The sequence below is a fragment of the Lates calcarifer genome, linkage group LG12 (genome assembly GCF_001640805.2).
Source record: "Lates calcarifer isolate ASB-BC8 linkage group LG12, TLL_Latcal_v3, whole genome shotgun sequence".
NCBI classification, from domain to species: domain Eukaryota; kingdom Metazoa; phylum Chordata; class Actinopteri; family Centropomidae; genus Lates; species Lates calcarifer.
The window spans coordinates 15,599,618-15,618,346 of NC_066844.1; the positions used below are offsets into that span (position 1 = coordinate 15,599,618).

An 18,729-nucleotide genomic window follows, 5' to 3' on the forward strand; every position below is an offset into this window, starting at 1 on the left:
CAGTCTGACTGTGGTGATTCCTCACTCTATCACACACTGCAGTAAATCCTGCGGCGCCTCAAGGGTCCATTGAAAGAGAAGCACTCAGGAGAAAGCTACTTTAATAAAAGCCCTCCTAAACTTAACCATAAGTGTCAGGTACATGAGAGCAATTACACCAGCACTGCTCTTGCTCCCTCTCTCCTTTTCTTACCTTGCCCTCCCCCTCTTGTATCTTACTTTATCACTATACTCTTTCTTTTCTTACTCTTCTGCTCCTTCTATTAACACATCCCCACCCCTTGCTCTCACCTTTTCCCTCACCCGTCTCCATTTCCATGTGTTAAACGACCTCCCCCACGTTTTTTCACTTTTAATTGCAGCCCATAATTACTTTCTCTAAAGTGAATAACCTGCGCTCAGTGAGCTACCCAATTGCGATTACCTGTTCTATCACCTCAGACTTGCAAAGAAACAGTGGCAACAGATGTGACCTCTAAATCTACCAAATGAAAATCAGGAGTAAGCTCTCCCACATGCATTGTCCATCTTCCCTAAGCCAGCAGTCCCTGACACAGCAGGCTGCTCATCTCTCACTGAATCACTGAACACTTTGCTACAAGAGGGGGATACAATTCTACTCAGCCAGGTGCCCCCTGCTCATCTGAGATACGGTGTAAGAATATCTGTCAGCTGCTCAGGGGTCAAGATTGCACTTGTGAGCGAACAGATCCAGACCTAACAATTCAGCTGAACGCATTTAAATAGTGGTTCCAGTGATAAACAGAACAAAAAAAGAAAAAAAAAAAAAAAGTGAAATAACAGGATATGCTTAGTTTCCAGAATTCACACCTGGCATGTATAAGAACATTAGCCGAAACATCATATGTAGCTAGTGAACATCTGGCACCTTTGCTTAAAAAATGGTTTGAATGATTAATCTACTGTGGCCTATTCATTTTCTGGCAATTAACTAATCAATTAATTGATTAATTTTAATATATTTTCCCCGATTTTAAGATATCTGCCTCACATGCAAATACAATGTTTATAAATGGAATTACATTTGCAAAATTCAGCAGCAACACTGTTTTCAGGGACTATTTATTCAGAATAAATAAGTGCTATTGAAAACTATACACAATGATTGTCAAGAGTAAATGTAATTTTTCTGCGTGCAGCACAGAGAAAATACTATTCAGTCTCACCATTGTGGGTATAGGTTTGTGTAGGTCTTTTGAGTCTGCCATTGTGAGCTGGAAGCAGATATTTCAGACAGATATATCTAAAACCTTTTTAAATAAAACAGAAACACATTCAAAGAAATAGATATAGATATGGCTAGATACCACTAGCAGGGTAAAATACTACATGTGCTTTTGTAACTCAGGTGAATCAACCCTTTAAGGTTTGCTTGAGATGACACAAAACTATTTTAACTTAAATGAATGATTACTATACCTTTCAGTGTCTGCTTTCGATGTCTGGGGTTTGCTGTCAATCCCAGGGAAACTGTTCATATCCACATAGCCATCATTCTCATTGCAGGAAACTGCTGTGCGGTTTTGATCCTCAAAAAATTCAGTCACCGTGTGAGATCTGGTGGGCCTGCCTGGGATCTGGATGTTCTCATAGTCTGAGCTCATAGCTGGGATGTTTTCATAGTCTGAGGTGTCCGCACTGGGGAAGGAGATGGAGCGGGGTTTGGTCAAAGGCAACGGCATGACAGAGCGGCGAGAACGCTCCTCAAAGGACTCCACTCTGGAGACACCTCTCCCATAAGCTTTGGGGTCGCCTTTCCTCCTCTGATGGTCATTGTAAAGGATAAAGGCAGATGGCAGGTCTGAAGGACGTGGCTGAGGGTTCACCATGCGGGACTGGAGCTGAGGAGAGCTGCCGGTGCTTCTACGATCAAGCTCTATGACCCTTGTGGGGCCATGGTGGCTGGACTCAGAGGAAGAACGTGAGGAGCGGACACTTCCATCACTGAAACCCTTTGAATCTGTCTTCCTCTTGAACTTGAGCGCCAGAAAGCGTTTAAAAGAGGATTTCTTCTTCTTAGGTATGTCACTGGGTTCATGCTGGATCAGGAGGGATGGGGAACTCTTGGTGACTGGTCTTTTAGTGATGTATGCCAGCTCAAAGGGTGGTGGAATGTCCACTAGCGAGGTTGGTGTGGAAACACCACTAGATGATTGATGGCTACGCTGGGAGAAGCTTCCGGAGGAGGTTATGACACATGGGAGGGAGAGATTATCATCTTTCCTTTTTATCCTGATCTCATCCCTCAGAGAATGGCTGATCTCTGTTGGGGTGGTCAAGGACAGTTCTGGACCCTCTGCAGACCGGGAGTATAATAAGAAGCGGCGAGACTTCACAGATGGGACCAAACAGTTGAGACCAGGCTGCTGTGAATGGCTGAGCGGTTCACTGCTCTTATCCAAGGCCACTGTACAGTAGTCATGATTCTGGTACTCTGTCCCTGTCTCTTCTGGTACAGTTTCTGGGACATAACCTGGAACTTTCCCAGAATAAGAGCGTGACCGTGTGACAATAGTCTTCCTATCCAGGGTTACAAAGTTCTCCCCCTCTGAGTCAAACCCCGCCTCTTCATATATATGCTCTTCACTGTCAGAGTCTGTGTCTTCATAGTAAGGCACAATATGGCAATCCAGTTCCTCAATGTCTTCTTCAAAGGCCTCAGTGGTGTGGGCAAACACCACTCTGTTGGTGAGCTCTGGGGTGCGGCCCAGGTCTAGGTCTGCTGGCACTGTGATGTTGCACAGCCTGAGGCGAGGCTGACAGCTTTTTCTCTGGCTGTGGAAGGCCTGCTCTCGTTTTGCTGTTCTCTCTTTTGCACTTTTTCCTTTGATATGTTTCTTTTCTGTTTCCTCCTCTTCATCCTCATCACCTATTTCAACATAATCCTCTGATGAGACACACTCCAGCTGCTCAATGTCATCTGTTTTAGGACAGAGTGAATCATCAATGTCTGCATACTCATCTGCCGACTCACTGTCCTTCGCTTTGTCTTTGTGCTGATTTGACTGCTCGGTGCCCTCCTCAGTCTCACCCTGTTCTGAGAGGGCTTGCTTATCATCTAGCTTGTCCACATCATCTGATGACACATAGTAAGGCTCCTGGTTAGAAGCACCTGGTGTTTGCAGTTCATCTGCAGGTTTGTCATCAGTATCGTCCTGACTCCACTCGGGGTCAGCGGTGGCACTCGTATCCCCTGGGACAGCTTCTATGACTGAATAAGGCCCAAAAACATCCTCAGTGCTGGATGTGAATCGAAAACAGCCGGACAGGTCCTTGGTGGCCCGTTCTGGTTGCCATACCTCTGTGTCCCCTGTTTCAGCTGGATCACATGACTCACATGTATCACTAGCGTCATCAGTGGGGCCAATCACATCGTAGGGATATTCCTCATTTACGGTTGGAAGCATGCTGAATCCAAATGCAAACCCTTCGGCTTCCAGGTTAGTCTCGTCTGCGATTAAGTCACAATGCAAGCACTCCTCACTTTGCTCACTATCTGGTTCATTAAGTCCAATATCACTGTCCTCATCGCATTGACTGAGCGACTGTGTTTGGTCAAGGTTTTGCTCTTCTACATTTTCATCAGAAAGTCCTGTAGAATCACAGGGGATTTCAGTCTTTTTACTAAAACTCTGTTGCTCCTCTTCTTCCTCCTCTCTTGCATCATGTTCTGTTTCAGTCAGAAGAAGAGAAGGTGTTGATATATTTTCATCATCAGTGTTATGGCCACCCTCAGGCTGGTTCAAGTCATTGTCAGTGTTTTCATCTTCAGTAGTGTCAACAGTAGAACCATCATCTCCTTTGACTGTGTCCTCAGAGCCAATGCTGTCTATGTCACCATCATTATCTAATATGTTTACTTCTTTTTCTCTCTCATCCTCATTTTCTCCCTCTAATATGACCTCTTTGCCATTGTCTCCTGTGCCATTGTTGAAAGTCTTACTTTTCTCCTCTTTCTCCTGATTCTCCTCTGCCATCTCATGGAGATCTTCAGTCTCCTCATCAGAGTGAGCCAGGTCTCCGTTACTGAGGCTCTGTGGGGGACAGGGCTCCCCCTGTGGGTGAGACTCATACAGTGGTCTTGGCTTGGGGGCGACGGGAGGTTTTGGACCACGGACAGGGGGACACGGCCTGGACATCAGCTTGGACTGTACTTTGATGGTCAGATGACTGCGGACCTTGGGCTGAGGGACTTGCAGTGGATTTTGAAAATCTGTACAAAGAAAGTGAAAGATAATTAAAAACTGTTAAATCCACACAAATGACATTTTCATTTCTTTAGTACTTCTTACTGATCACTTTCTATCTAAGGGTAAATGTGGGCTGTGTTCTATATAGAATGCAAAGTGGAAGTCCAGAAACGTACTCTAGTCAGTGACACGCAGAATGCTGTGAGGGACATTATCAGCAGGAAAAACAACAGAGCCACAGGGTACTTACAGGAGGAACAATAACATCTCCCTGTCTGGGAAATGACACATGCGGGTTATAGCAGCATCGGATAGACTGGCTGATTTTGATCAAAGCTGATTTCACAATCATTCCTCAAATGTCCTTATGTGCACTGAAATGGCAACATAAGTGGTGGGTGCCTCTAATAATCCAAATTTTGACACTGTGTACCACATATTGCTTTTAAATTTAGACGTTATGTTTAGTTAAATGTTAAAAATTGTGAAGTCATTAAAGAGTACCGCTTACGAAATTTTAAATTGTCATGAAACACACCCATAGTTAACAAAATGTGTACACCCCTTGTCTCTTCCTGTTATTTAGTACCTGCCCTGACGCACATCCTATTAAACCCTGTGTGCACTCTGGCTATCTCTGAGTGTTTTCTCTCTCTTTCTGACAGTTTGTCTGCCTGTCTCTTTCCCTTTCTCTCTCTCTAGACATCAGTCTGAAAGTGATTTTTGTGAAAAACTGTCATTCATTCTGCCCACGCTGACAGGTATACGTATTGTTTCTCTATGAATGTCACCACACTCTTCCTTTTAAAAATTCCAGGTTCTACTCCGGCCGAGCCCCCTTCCAGGACTCCACACAGGATGTCCATGGGGGGAAGGACCTTAACAGCATGGCCCCTAATCACTCCACCACGAACCTCTCCAGGAGTACACATTTTCACAACACAAATGGACTTCCTTCTCGTCATTCTTCCCCGATTCTCACGAAATACACTCACACTGCCTCGCACAGATGCACACACACAACCACACACAACCACACACATATAGGTACCCACACACTTTTTTTTTTTGAGGGGGGGGGGGGGGTCTTTTGAGTGCGTCAAAGAACAATAAAACTGGGAGAGAAAACAAGGGTCGCAGTCTGACAAAGCACCCAACTGCAAACAACAGGATATGAATTATGCAACAAGAATTCAATTAAAACAAATGTTTCTAAAACAAAGGAAGAGATAGACACTGGAACCTTGGCTGTGCCAAACTTACAGGATATGATTTCAGATTGTGTCTTGATCATGAAATGACACCTGTTTTTAAAATATAAAAACCTTTCTAAAATGTAAAATGACAAGGTTGTAGAATAAAATCGGGCTTCATTGTTAGAATAAAGACAGCCTTTGAAAAATGTTATCACACACAAACCACATAAAATAGAACCATTTCTCAACACAGTGTATCATTATACAGGACACCATATTAATACACAGGACACTGTGCTTGAAAGACAAGTGACTCTCTATACAGAACAATGATTCTGTCTACTTTCACCAACATAGATTATAATCCCAAATCTAACCCCAATACTAATCCTTCAACAGAACATTTTTTTCAGTGGAGACCTCCACTGAGAGCAACTTTACTGAGACTCAGGCTAATCCATAACTATGGATTTAAACCACTCCAAAATCCAGTATATATTACTCTTCTTACTAGAAATATTGTCATGGGAAAACCATCTGAATCATTTCCATGAAAATTTCAGTAGTTGTGCGATCAATCTACAGCTGTGTTGATTTCATTTTATCACTTCACAACTCTTATAAAACACTACAACAGACAACACCAAGTTTCCTACGATATGAATTTGCATGTTAAATATGTAGAAAATAAAAAAGGAGAAATGTTTTGACAGTTTCATAAATTAACACCGCTGCCCAATAACTCCTCACATAAACACAGGCAAGCTTTCCTTTTTCTTTCTTTCTTTCTTTTTTATTGCTGTAAAACATTTAAAGTTTGGTTTATGGACTCACAGCGTGAGCATAGAAGGTTTACAACCAACCTGCGTTCATTGTGGGACATCATCATCCACGGGATCCGACAGTTACCCTCATGTTTCCTCGCACTGACCGCGTCCCTCCAAATGACATGGAAACTTAATCCAAATATAAACACATTGCGGGTAAAAAAAAAAAAAAAATCAAGTTGTAGCGGGAGAGTTGAAGAACATGTCGTCTCGGTTTTCTCCAGTGGAAATCTACTCTTGTGATCCTGTGAGAGTGAGGAGCTGAGCTTTCAACCGGCGTGTATCTCCAGTGTTGATGCTACATTGAACTGGTGCGCTCCTGTGTGGAAACAGGAGGTGCTGCTCGGCGCTTCCTGAGGCAGGACTACACAGCACGGCGCGGACATGGAGCGCGAACCAAAACTCACTCCCCTATATGTTTCTTTTTTTTTTTTTTTTTTTTTTTTTGCAATGCACAGCATTATATATCAGCTATCGTGGAAGGTTTTGCACGGAGAGCTTAAGTGGGCCGTCATATTCACATCTGGTCATGTTTGGTTTCAGGACACTGCTCCACAGATGTTTGCAACGGTGCCATATTCTGAAGGCGGCGGACTAAGCTACAATTGAATTAAATCAAACCCACTCAGCATGTGAAATTTGGAGTCCAAATATGCAGCAGTGTTTTACTGTGCTGCTGGACCACTCTAAATCTGCAGCTACTGTTTTTGTACAAAGAATATTATTTTCTTAAATCACATCTACTCATTTTTTTCTGCTTGGCACGTGTCTCTCCACTGATATACAAATGACAGTTGGCAAGTTAAGCTCATGCACAGTTAGATGAGCTTTTGAACTGTGTCATAACATACTTTTCATGCCTGGAATGACTGGAGCACCATGTATGTGAAGGATTAGAGTCAGAAATCAAGCAGTGATTCTTCTCACTGTTTTCTCGAATATGTTTTGCTCATGGATTGTTTCCTGCAACAGAACAGTGCATAGAGAGGTTCCTAAAAGTAGTTTCCAAAAACAGTTTCTCTAGGACACCAAAGCTTTTGCTATTGGCCGGGCTTCCTGGCGCGGCATCTGTTGCATGATTGAATGAATGCAACCCTTTAAAAACCTTTCTTCATAACAGGAAACCGCTCTCCCTGTTTCCTGCACAACAGGCAACACTTCCTTAGCAACAGATGGGAAAGGTTGGGGATGTTAACCCCTTCGGTAACCTTCTAACAGAGCTGATTGACTGGTGCTGTGCAGAGCCTGATGGTTCGAGGAACAGCCAAAACTTTGGCCGGCTCCAATCTGGGACTCACGGTGGGCTTTCAAGGACAGGAACACCTTGTGCGACACACTGGGAGGGCTGGGATCGTCGCCCACTTGGGGTCTTTGATTTGACAGCTCCCAATGCTGGTTAAACGCCCACATATTGAGATGGGAATATCTTACCTCTTTTTTCCTCCTCTTCCACTCTTCTACACACTTGAAGGTCAAACAAAGCAGCAGACCTCAGGGTTTTTTTTTACTGGATAGTTGAAGTGGATAGTGATAGAATAGAGAAGCACAATAAAAGAATCAGCTGTGCTGTGTCGCTGCGGGGCTCTGGTCCTGACTGCTGCAGTGGCATACAGACCCATACATTATACACACAGCAATATTCCCATTCCAGATGGTTTGGTGCAGGAAGGATTAAGCTCTGCTGCAGGTGCAAAGCTCCATCAGACTCTAAGAGGTGGTTAGAGAGTCCTCATTTCATAATCACCTCATGTTATCTTTGCACTTGCATGAGGGTCATCTCATTTAAGACTAAGCATATTGGAGTATGGCATTATACAACTCTAAATTATTAAGCATTTCTCTAAGGAGGGTATTAATCATGAAATAATTGTTTTGAAGATGTGGCCATTGTGTTTGCTGCAGTAATTAAGCTGTTTATTTGTGTAAATAGGATGCTGAGTAATGTATTTTGCAATATGCACCAACACCACCAAAACAATTAAATCACTGTGACTCAGTTGTTTTGTTTCCACTTGTAACAATGTGATACAGTAATAACTATTATGGAGTGTTGAAGCCAAGACAGTTTTTAATGTGTCAGTAGTAGCACATTTATAGCTGCCATAAAGTAACCTTTTGTTTTTGAATTGGATGACTAAAGATAGCTCCACTCTGGTCTTTTGGCAGCGCCAAATGTGCCTCTCTCAAGAGCATTCTACTCACAATTGCTACACATGACCTTTTTTTTGCTTTCATTTGAGCAAAATATGTTTTGCCATTGGACGCTGTGCAAATAGAACCTGTCAAGAGTATTGTGTCATGTGAGCATAGAGAAGAATGGCTTTAGGAGTAAATATCCCTCCAGATGTGGCACAGACGGTCAAAACATGTTTTTGGACGGAGGACACAAATTTCCTGGACCGCCTCTGGCTGTGTGCTGCGCTCTGTCACCCCACCTGGAACATGACTTGACTGGATGAAAAAAAAAAGGGGGGGTTGGGGGGGGTGGGGGGTGGAGATACTAGGGAAAACACGCCGTAGTAGTGAGGAACAAACCGACTCCATCTTCCCCCTCTACTCGGCTGCACACATAACGCCAAACAGGAAAGGGATCAGGGAAAGGGGTCGGCAACTCGTTCCCAGAGCTGAGACAATCCATAACACCTGCTTTGCCAGTGAGTGGACACTGAGCTGAATGGATGTGCTGAGTGTTTTTATTCCCCTCTGAGACTAGAGCTATGTGACATCATTCTTTCATGCAGCTGATTACTGGAAAGCACATGTTTTGGTTTTCTGCCCCGTCGCGGCACAGCATGATACATTAATGTATGTGTGTAGCAGGTTTGCAGCAGGATTAATTTCCTAGAAAAGAAGGCACTTAATCACGCTGTTATGCAAATGAGCTGTAGTGTATTAAGTTCAGGTATTGATTTATGTGATCCTCAAGTACAATCAGGCAGAGGTCTTTCACTCTTTAAAGTGACCCAAACACCTTTGTAATTAGATGGCAAAGCATTTGACTGCTGTAATGGATCGAATCATTATTGACATAACTTATTGATTCCCAGCTGTGCACAACCAGTAAGAGGTGCTCTTCTGAGACTTGCATATTTGCCCTGAGCCTTAGATTCTGATTAAGAGACTTTGGAACAGAGGATATTGTATATAAGAGGACAGCAGACTTTATTAAAATGTCAGAAAAATGAAGAGTGCAGGGATTATTTTAGGATTAATGGAGTTTGGTTGTTTTTGACAAAGAACTGTGACAAGATAGGTAATGTATTATTAAAAAGAATTACATCAACCGCTGGTACCCAAGAAACTCAGGTGTCTGTCTTTTTGCATAAAAATAGTTTTGTGTAACCTGAGTGAAATAAGAAAACCCCGTTGTCAGCAGTGTATACTTCACTCTCCCAACAATATGAAGCCAGGGCCCCATCCCCCCAACCCCCAGTGACTGCTTTTTGCATGCACACACACACACACACACTCACACTCACACAGACACACACACACACACACACACACTGCAGAGCTTTACTGTAAACAGGTGGACCGCGGAAGTCAGCACTTCATCAAAAAGCAGCAAATACAGGCTTAATTCCCCACAGGGCCTTCAGAACTCCACAGCAAATCAATGGAACTGACCTGGATCATTTTTGTCATTTGAATAACAAAGACTATATTATATATTATTACATTCAAAAATATTGAAGCTATGTTTATTGTTATTGTGCTGTAGTCATCACAATGTGGGTTTCTCCTGTGTGTAAGCACTTTTTAAAAATGACAAATAACTTATCCAAATGATCAAATAATGGCTGAGATATGTGTCAGTGGCTCATTAGGTCACATTTAAGTTGTAATTTTAGCAGTGCTGTTTGTGTTAAGTCTAGCCTACTTTAAGATAAAGTGGCAGCACTGCTCCATTACCAAAAAAACAAAGTATTATTGCTGCGTAGTAAAAGGCCATACTATGGCACAATAGCTGTCACACTGCTGCTAATTAGCCTGAAGCCCAGAGTAGGTCAGACTCTGATAACAGATGAATTTGTTATTCTTTTTCTCTATTGCCACAGAGACAGTCCTCCAAGCTGCACTGTAAAAACAATGATTTACTGGTTCAAAATAAAATTCTCATGGAGTCCTATAAAAAAGAGAAGCATTTATGTCCTTACCCAATAAAGCACAATAGCTCAGTCAAAACATTATATGCTGGCTTTTGGTATCAGATTAATGAGCTCTGTAGCACTTCTCATTGTGAGAGCCCGTTGAGTGGCCTCTGTCTCTGTTTCTGCAAGTTGTCTCTGCATTATAAATTCCCTCATTCTCTGCAGTATGTTTTCCTTTATCATTTTAATAGCCTTGAACACTCAGCTCCCATGTGGCAAAATAACACAAATGCTCTGAATGGATTTTGTGTGTTCATGCAAGTGTGTGTTGTACATGCCTACATATGAGCAAACATAAAGCAAATGTGTGTGCACTATCCATGAGCACCATTCTGATTCTACACAACACTAAAGGATCTAGAGGGAAAACAATAGGATTGTGAAAAAAGTCCTGAGCCAGAATTTACTCTTCCTGTGAGTGTTTTCACATTTCTCAGCCAAAGGAGACTGGGCGGATGCAGGTACTCCTGCTAGTGAAACACAAGTCTTTGGCAAAGCTTTTATATAGTCTCACGCAAGTCTAGCTGAAGGTGTGAGCACATTGTATGACTTATGTAACAGTGTGCAACAAAAGAATTGTGTAGTGTAAACCCCTTTACAAGGCTTAAATGTGTCTGTCATTAGTTAGACTGCATAAAATATTTATTGCTGTGTTATATGTCAGAGCTGCAAAATGAAATATCATCCTTGAAGGTTTGTCACATGAATAAAAAATACAATACAATACAATACAAACAATACATTCTGCACAATATCAGCACAAACCATAAGTCAGACTTTTGATAAATCAGTGCTATTCATTCCCAGAAACAGCATTTAATAAACTGTGTGCTTTACAAAAACAATGACATTCATACACACGCATCACAAGAAGGAAAACATATCTGGGGGCTTTCCAACTTCTTCTGACAATGCATCTTTCATCGCACTGCCCCTGTGTGCAGATACGAGTGAGCGATGTGATGTCTGTGTGCATGTGTGTGTTCACTCAGCCTGGCTCTTGTTGGTGTAGATAGCTGTGTGGAAAACACAGATGGTTGTTGCTTTTGCTTCTTCCGCCAGACCTGTGTGACCTTTTACACAAAGATAACAAGGCGGTCTCTTATCCCCAGGACCCCCCCATCCAAAAAACAGCCAGGCCTGGCAGCTCAGACAGAGGACTTCCTCCCTTCGAGCTGTCTGATAGAACAATATCAACAGCCAGCGCCACAGCCCTCTCTTTTGTCTCTCCTACCAGGCTTTTGTTTTGGAATAATTAAGTCTTTTCTAATCAAGACAGGGCTCTGACAGACAGGAAATGAGAGATCTGCATTAAAATCTATTAAAAGTCTTTGTAATACCCTAACAGTCCTTTTAACTCACTGGTCATGTACTGTATGTTTGAGACACACTGCTCATGTCATTCAAGATGTGCTATAGTAGTGACAGTCAAATCATAAGTTTGAACATCATTTGAAATCTTAATCAGAGAAAACAGCACATTTTTATGAAACACCGTTAATTAAGATTTTCTATATACTAATTGAAGGCTTCTACTCTGGACCATAGTACTATTTTTGTATTTTTTATTTGTACTTACACTATTATCTTTTTTCTGTACATGAACTTCGCCACAGTGACTGTAGATGTTGATGCTTATATTTGACGATTTGTATGCGATACATGTACTGACAATTCAAAAGATAACCCTGGTAATATTCTGTAATTTTGTTATTTGTTATGTCACTAAATCCTACGAAAGACATTTTATATTTTTTTACATTTTAAAATGAAAAAAAAAAAAAGACTGAACATACAACATAATAGTTTTTAGCAAATGCTGCTCAAACAGGAATAAATAGGGCATTTGTTGGGGACTTTTTAAATCTGATTTCAGATTAATACATGTTTAAGGAACATGCTATTAAGACAATACTTATTACTAGGACATGCCAATTGATTTTACAAATTTTTCAGAAAGAAATACATAAAATCACCAGACTTATCCTTTAAAGGTGCTATATGTAAGTTTTTGCCAGTGTTAGCATTTCCTTACCAGTCTAGATGAAATGTTACAAGTTCTGCATCAAACTTCATCCCTTTACTAGCCAGGATGTGTCTCCAGCTGTGGAAAGCAATGCTAATGTTTTATGCTTTTCTATTTCAATCACTTCTTTTCCTCTACTGAAGCTAGCATGCTAACCAGCTAGCCCAAGCCTTTATCATCTCATAATACCACTTTGCAGCAGGGAGTCACTGTAGCATCCAGCTGGTCTTCAGTAAGTAAGTAGCAAGTAGCACTGCCCAGAGGGTGTATTCTAGCCTCTTGTTGATGGCTGAGCTCTTGTTAGGTAAACAGCTGTTAATGCTATTGCTGACCATGTAGCAGTAGCAAAAACAAACACATAGCACATTTAACAATTACGATCTCTTTTCAGGTCCCTTCATCTATCTAACTTCAAGGCAACTCATTTCGTTTGTAGCACATGTGTAATTGTCCTTTCTGTATGTATGCCATGCCAACCTCATTTCAGGTCACTATGAATTCTCCCTCTCGTGACAGTTTTTCCCCAGAGAGCTTTAATGTCCATTCTGTCAGCACAAGGTGACCCTATAAGAAGACATAGAAGCTTACTTGACCATATTTGACTTTGCTAATATCTTTTGTCCCTTGTTTTTCTCTGTCGTTCTCTTTCATTCTCAGCATCATCCTCCTTTACATGCTTGTTTTCTTTTCCTTTGTTTCTCTTTTTATCTATCTCTCTTGGACTCACACTCAAGGGACATGAGAGGTCCTGTCTCTGGTCATATATTTTGCTGAGGTGGTTTTAGCCGGGGCTCTTGTGTATTCTCATATGCACAGGGAGCCTCAGGGGATGAAGGGTGTGGTGAGGGGCGGGTGGATGCTACAAACTGGAGGGTTTTCTACCAACATCAGCACAAACATTCAATTTTCATTTATGGAAACTGTAAAACCACCAAAGTGTGGAATATGCCTCAGTATGTATATTTGATCATGCGATTTATCATGACAACCATGCATAGGTCACAACATTGCTGCACTGGTGGTGTGGTTAAACTGGTGTTAATGAAAAAGATGTTGACCCATAGAGACCTTTATATGTGCTCATCTGTTTCTCAGTGGGAAACAGAAGAAGGAGAGGGCACTTAAAATCACATTATCTTTAAGTAAGTATCTGCCCCAGGTGATGGGTGTCAATCACAACACTGTGTCAGCTGATGTCAATCAGCAGCTATCACTCCTACAGAGGCGGCGTGTTTCCATGGAAACCCAGAGGTCAAAAGGGTCAGCTTTGATACAATGCGCCACAACCGATCGTTACTGTCGTTGCAACACATTGGCAGGGCGATATTGCCTGAGTTGTCATTATTTGGTGCAATGAAAATCCCTCTTGCTCCATCCCTTGAGACTCACTTTCTCTCCTCACCCCTCATTGACCCAGTGGCCATTGTCTGCAATGCCCATGCTCATTTTCTTTAGCAGGGTCTTGGCTCTGCTGTGTCATATTGGTTTATGAATTCAGCACTGTGGCGCCACTGCAATAACTGAGATTTAAATGTCAGGTGATGGAGCCACTTTAAGCTTAAGTAGGTAATAAAGATATATTGCAGCAGAAAGAGTGTCTTTTTAAGTATCACATGTGTACAGGTTGAAATATTTGTTTGGATTTTATGTGAGCGTGTGTATGTGTGTGCGTAGATATATTTTGTGTGTTTTTTCATTTATCTCTAATGAGGTTAAGTGGCACCTGGAGGTGAAGCACAGCTGAGGTCATAGCCAGACCACCAGACAAAATTATTTGGAGCATTCATTTTTATCATGTTTTATTCAATTGACTTTGGATCCCCTGTAGTGAAGCCAAAGTACTGAGTTGTGGCAAAACATATCTGACTGTTATTGAGAAATACATGTTGCAGTGGAGGCACCAATTCAGACTAAGCTAATGAAATGTGGCTGATTGGATTAAATAGATCTATTCAAATGGCATTGCTGTCAATGAACTGAGTTGGCCAGCAGACTGGCATGAAGCACAACTGTCATTATCATCATTATTGGTATCTCCAGACCATATCCTACATTAAACAGATTTAACCTTGGCATAAGTTTTGTTGGATGTCAATGTTGCAAGGCAGAATGTTTGAATAGGTTTTATTGTATCATTTCAAAGTGTAGCTATAAAAGCATCACCATTAAAAATGATTCTATTTGTCAATTGTGTAGCAGAATATATGAAAATGAAAGAAATAAAAATAACATTCAGAGAGCACAAGCATCAGTGCTCTTTCCATTGAAGCAGCCATGGGTCCCCACTGTGAGAAAATCTGTACCTTCAAGCAGTATGCACATTTTATGAGCTCCATTACAAAGTTTGTGCTAACACAGACATAAACAGACCATAAAATGGGAGATATCATCCTTGGGGCAAACCTCACTATTGGATTCCTGTTCTCCTCAGGATGGACACATGCTTATTGCGCTAAACAAACCCCTGCTCCCTTTAACAACAACACCTTTCAGCATTTTTCCCCCTCCTGCCTGTGGGAGGTGTGTGTGTGTGTGTGTGCGTGTGTGTGCGTGTGTGTGCGCGCTTACAGGGAGGTGGCCTACATTTATCCACAGCTGCACTTTTCATTACTCTCGTGAGGTGAGGTCAAGGAGGTGAGGTCTGCTCAGGTCTTACAGCGTAGGTGCACAACTAGTGTTGGTGAAATGAGATGTAATATGTGGCGGAGTGGCTTTTTTCAAACTGTACGTCCTTGCAGCAGACAGTGAGCGGGGCGGACAGTGACAGGCAGGGAAATGAAGCTTTAGGTGGCCGCTGAGATGGAACAAGAGATGTCTCAGTCAGATAGATAGCAGCAAGCTAACAGCAGAGACACTGAGCACCCTGCAGAGACTGTCAGCGGAGCGCAGCGTAAATTATAAGACAGACACATTTGCGGTGGTAGGCTACATGCTTCAGAAACTTTGTGCTAAAGGGGAGGACATAAACAGAAATGTGAGTTATTAAATTTGACAAGATTAAAGCACATTTAGAAAACAGATTTTGTTTTGTGCAGCTGTGACCAGTGTCCTAACCTGCAGAGGACAAGGCTGTCACAATCTCATCTGCGATGTGCATCCATTACTGTGTGGAATTATAATGGGACACAGCCACTACAAGGGCAGAGCCAAACACTAACATGATTATGGTAATGACTGCCAACAGCTATCCCTCGAAGCACCAGGGAGATGCGCACTGAAAAGGCAATTCCCGACAATTAATCAAAACACATAAATAGACATAATGTCATTGACATTCACTCCTGGCAGACAAGCGATTGGTGAATGTTGTTGATACCTCTAAAGCCATTCAATCACTGTGATGCATGGGGTTGGAGGTGGGTGAATTTGGCAGGCTACAATACATCATGTCAACATTTAGTTTACACATTGTCAGCAAATGTAATTAGCCAGAATCACATTTTTACATGTTAGGGATCTGAAGTACGACTAACAGCCATCTCACCAGACTACAGAAATATTTAAGTGGCTGGTTGTATTTTAGATTAAACAAACCCAAGGGATTCCCACTGTGATGACAAACTGAACAATACTGAAAACACTGTTTTTAACTGGGCGAGGGAAGAGGACATGCTGTGAGAAATATGCTCATGAACTGTGGCTAAACAAGGCCATGAATCTATAGTCATGTTAGCAACTATGCAAGGTTAGCAGGGATAATACATCCATGGGGGCTTGGCACAGCAAAGCATTGAGTTAAATGCTAACATCAGCATGCTAACATGCTCACAGTGACAATATTAAATGCATATGCTTGGCAGGTTTAATGTTCACTGTCACTATACACAAAGTAAAGCTAATGCTGATGAGAATGTCATTTGTTTTGCAGGTGCTGCATTTGGCCATCAACCAAAGTATTAGATTAATTGAAAATCTGACCTGATGATACAGCTAAATTAAAAGTCAGAGGGTCACAAAAGTGATAACTATTCATTTTGAGGGGGACGTGGATGTCATATTAATGCATCCAATAGCTCTCAAGACGTTTCATTTAAAACCACAGATGTTAACCTCATGGTGGCAGATTCATCCTCTGGAAACCATGAAATACTGCATCAAATTTTGAAGCATCATCCAGTCGTTGCTGAGATATTTCAGTTTGGACCAAAGTGGTGGACCAGCCTGCCACCATCCAAGAGCTATGCCACTAGCATGGCTAAAAAACCAAAAGGTAAAAATGACATTCAGTTTAACTGTGACCCTGTAATGATGAAGTGAAAAGTGATGAAAATGTTCCCTCACCTTTATGTCTTATTACAGTTTTATCATGTAAATATATGCATTGATGGATAGATTGGAATTATATGTGATACACAACAAGTTATTGCTAATTTCTGGGCCAATTCGAGTCAGTGTGAGGTTTTAAAGCGTACTAAAACAATGCTCCAGTTGACAGCCTACTGATTGGATCTTCCACTGCTGAGGAGAGCAGCAGTCATCCCACACAGGGTGTAAATCCCAACACCCCCTGTGAGCCACCAGCCTTTCACAGGAACATCCCACCTCAGCACATACGCTTACTGATCTAACGTGTGTGTGATAAGTCGAGCATGTGGTTAAAAAGCAAGTGTTCGGCACTACTTTATCCTCACAGACAGATGGTGCCCCCTCCCTCTAACACCACTCTCCCTCCCCCTTCAAAAATACATGGGTTTGATTTATGTTCTGCCCCCACTGGCAACTTTCTCTCTTGCTCCTATTTTTGTCTTTTAATTGCTACAGTTTTTTTTCTGTCTCTCACCTTTTCCTCTGTACGCACAAAGGCTTTGCTTCTTCTTTGTGGGGCTGTAGTGTATGGCTATAGGCTTTGAATCAGCAGACTATATAAAGCCTATCCTGTGCTGATCCACCTGAGACTGGACTGGCCTCCCATCATCAGAGAGGACTTCATATATGTTTCATATACCTCAAGGGATTTCTCTGTTTATGTTTCTGGTTTCAGGCAATATGAAAATTCCAAAACCCCAATAAACAATCATCTTTTCCTTTTTGTCCCCATTTATGTTTTTATCGCTTTCCCTGTGACACGTGGTGTGATTTTTCACCCTCAGTACCACCATGGGAAGTATATAACCGAGAAAAATATATGGCTCTTATCAAACAGTGGCTTTAGGGTCTCTGTCTTTCAGCAGGAGTCTGTGCTCACAGATCTGCACTTTATATTATCACATCATGAAAAATATAGCTGTGGAACACCTGCTCTCATTTGACGCAACTAGGCATATACAATTGTTCTATTTCAAGTGTGGATGCTTTAAATACCTTCTATATATATGGAAGCGGAGGTTGCGTTAGTTCAACACTTACTGAATTCAAGGCAGTGATTTGGTGCTGATAATAGCTGTAGGCTAGGTGTAAAATGCTAGAGCTATTTTGGGGGAGACAGAGCAGAAAAACACAAGACGCAACCTCTACTGTTTACATCTACATATACATCTTAAACTTGTGGATAATCAGCTATGTTGGATTTGGTTTGTCCGTGAACGTCATAAACTGGTGAATGGTTTTATTAGCAGGGAGGGGATGGCTTAGCCATGATGGAGTTGTATTGATCCTCCATCAACATCCCACATGCTAAATCCTCATCTTGACAACTGTGATTGAACACTTTTTTGCCCGTGGGTTGTGTGTGACCATTCATGGAGAAGCAAGTGATAAAATACACATCGTCAGCAGTGCCTCTGGTATGTTTGAGTTTTTGCCTCTTTTCTTTACGTGTAATCTGTCCTCTCTCCAGGTCATCTTGGTAGAGGGGAGAACTTGTAGCCCAGGTCCCACCTGTGTTTGTCAGCTCCTATAGATTTGCACTTCAATACCCTAATACTGTCATTCTGATTCACCACAGAGCAAATTTACTATTATTGTCTGTCTTTGTTTCCTCTCTGCACTGACATCTACTGCATGTCTGTCCATCCCAGAGGAGGGATCCCTCCTCTGTTGCTCTTATTGGTTCTGAGGGCCTAAGGAGGTCAGCTGTCAGATGCCACAGACTGTATTAGCCTTTGCCTTTGACAGAACTTTCATTTATGGTTTTTCCTCCAAAAAGGCCACTAGCATAAACAAAGACCATCATGATTACAATATGTATTTATTGAGTTCAGCTAGTGCACAGCTCCACTAGTTTAAAAATGTGCATTCCTAAATGCTCATTCACCTAAACTGAATTTCCTTCTTTCAGGGTAAATTAATTTGTCCATAATATAGCTTGATGCTAATGACAACCATTTGTCCCCTGCTGTGCCAATAGATTACTTCAGTCTGAAAACAGCCAGGTCGATT

At 41.9% G+C, this 18,729-nt stretch overlaps 1 protein-coding gene across 2 annotated transcripts in view; it reads right to left on the reverse strand.

The window, feature by feature from the left end:
- fgd5a (FYVE, RhoGEF and PH domain containing 5a) overlaps positions 1-6,556 on the reverse strand; it is a 32,839-nt gene extending 26,283 nt beyond the window's left edge. For both annotated transcript variants that reach the window (XM_018680087.2, XM_018680086.2), the window contains exons 1-2: positions 6,271-6,556; positions 1,441-4,234 (exon numbers count right to left, since the gene is read on the reverse strand). In XM_018680087.2, coding sequence (XP_018535603.1) covers positions 1,441-4,234; positions 6,271-6,280 — 2,804 coding nt within the window. In that variant the 5' untranslated portion in view covers positions 6,281-6,556. The remainder of the gene's footprint in view (positions 1-1,440; positions 4,235-6,270) is intronic.
- Positions 6,557-18,729: the final 12,173 nt, after the last annotated feature.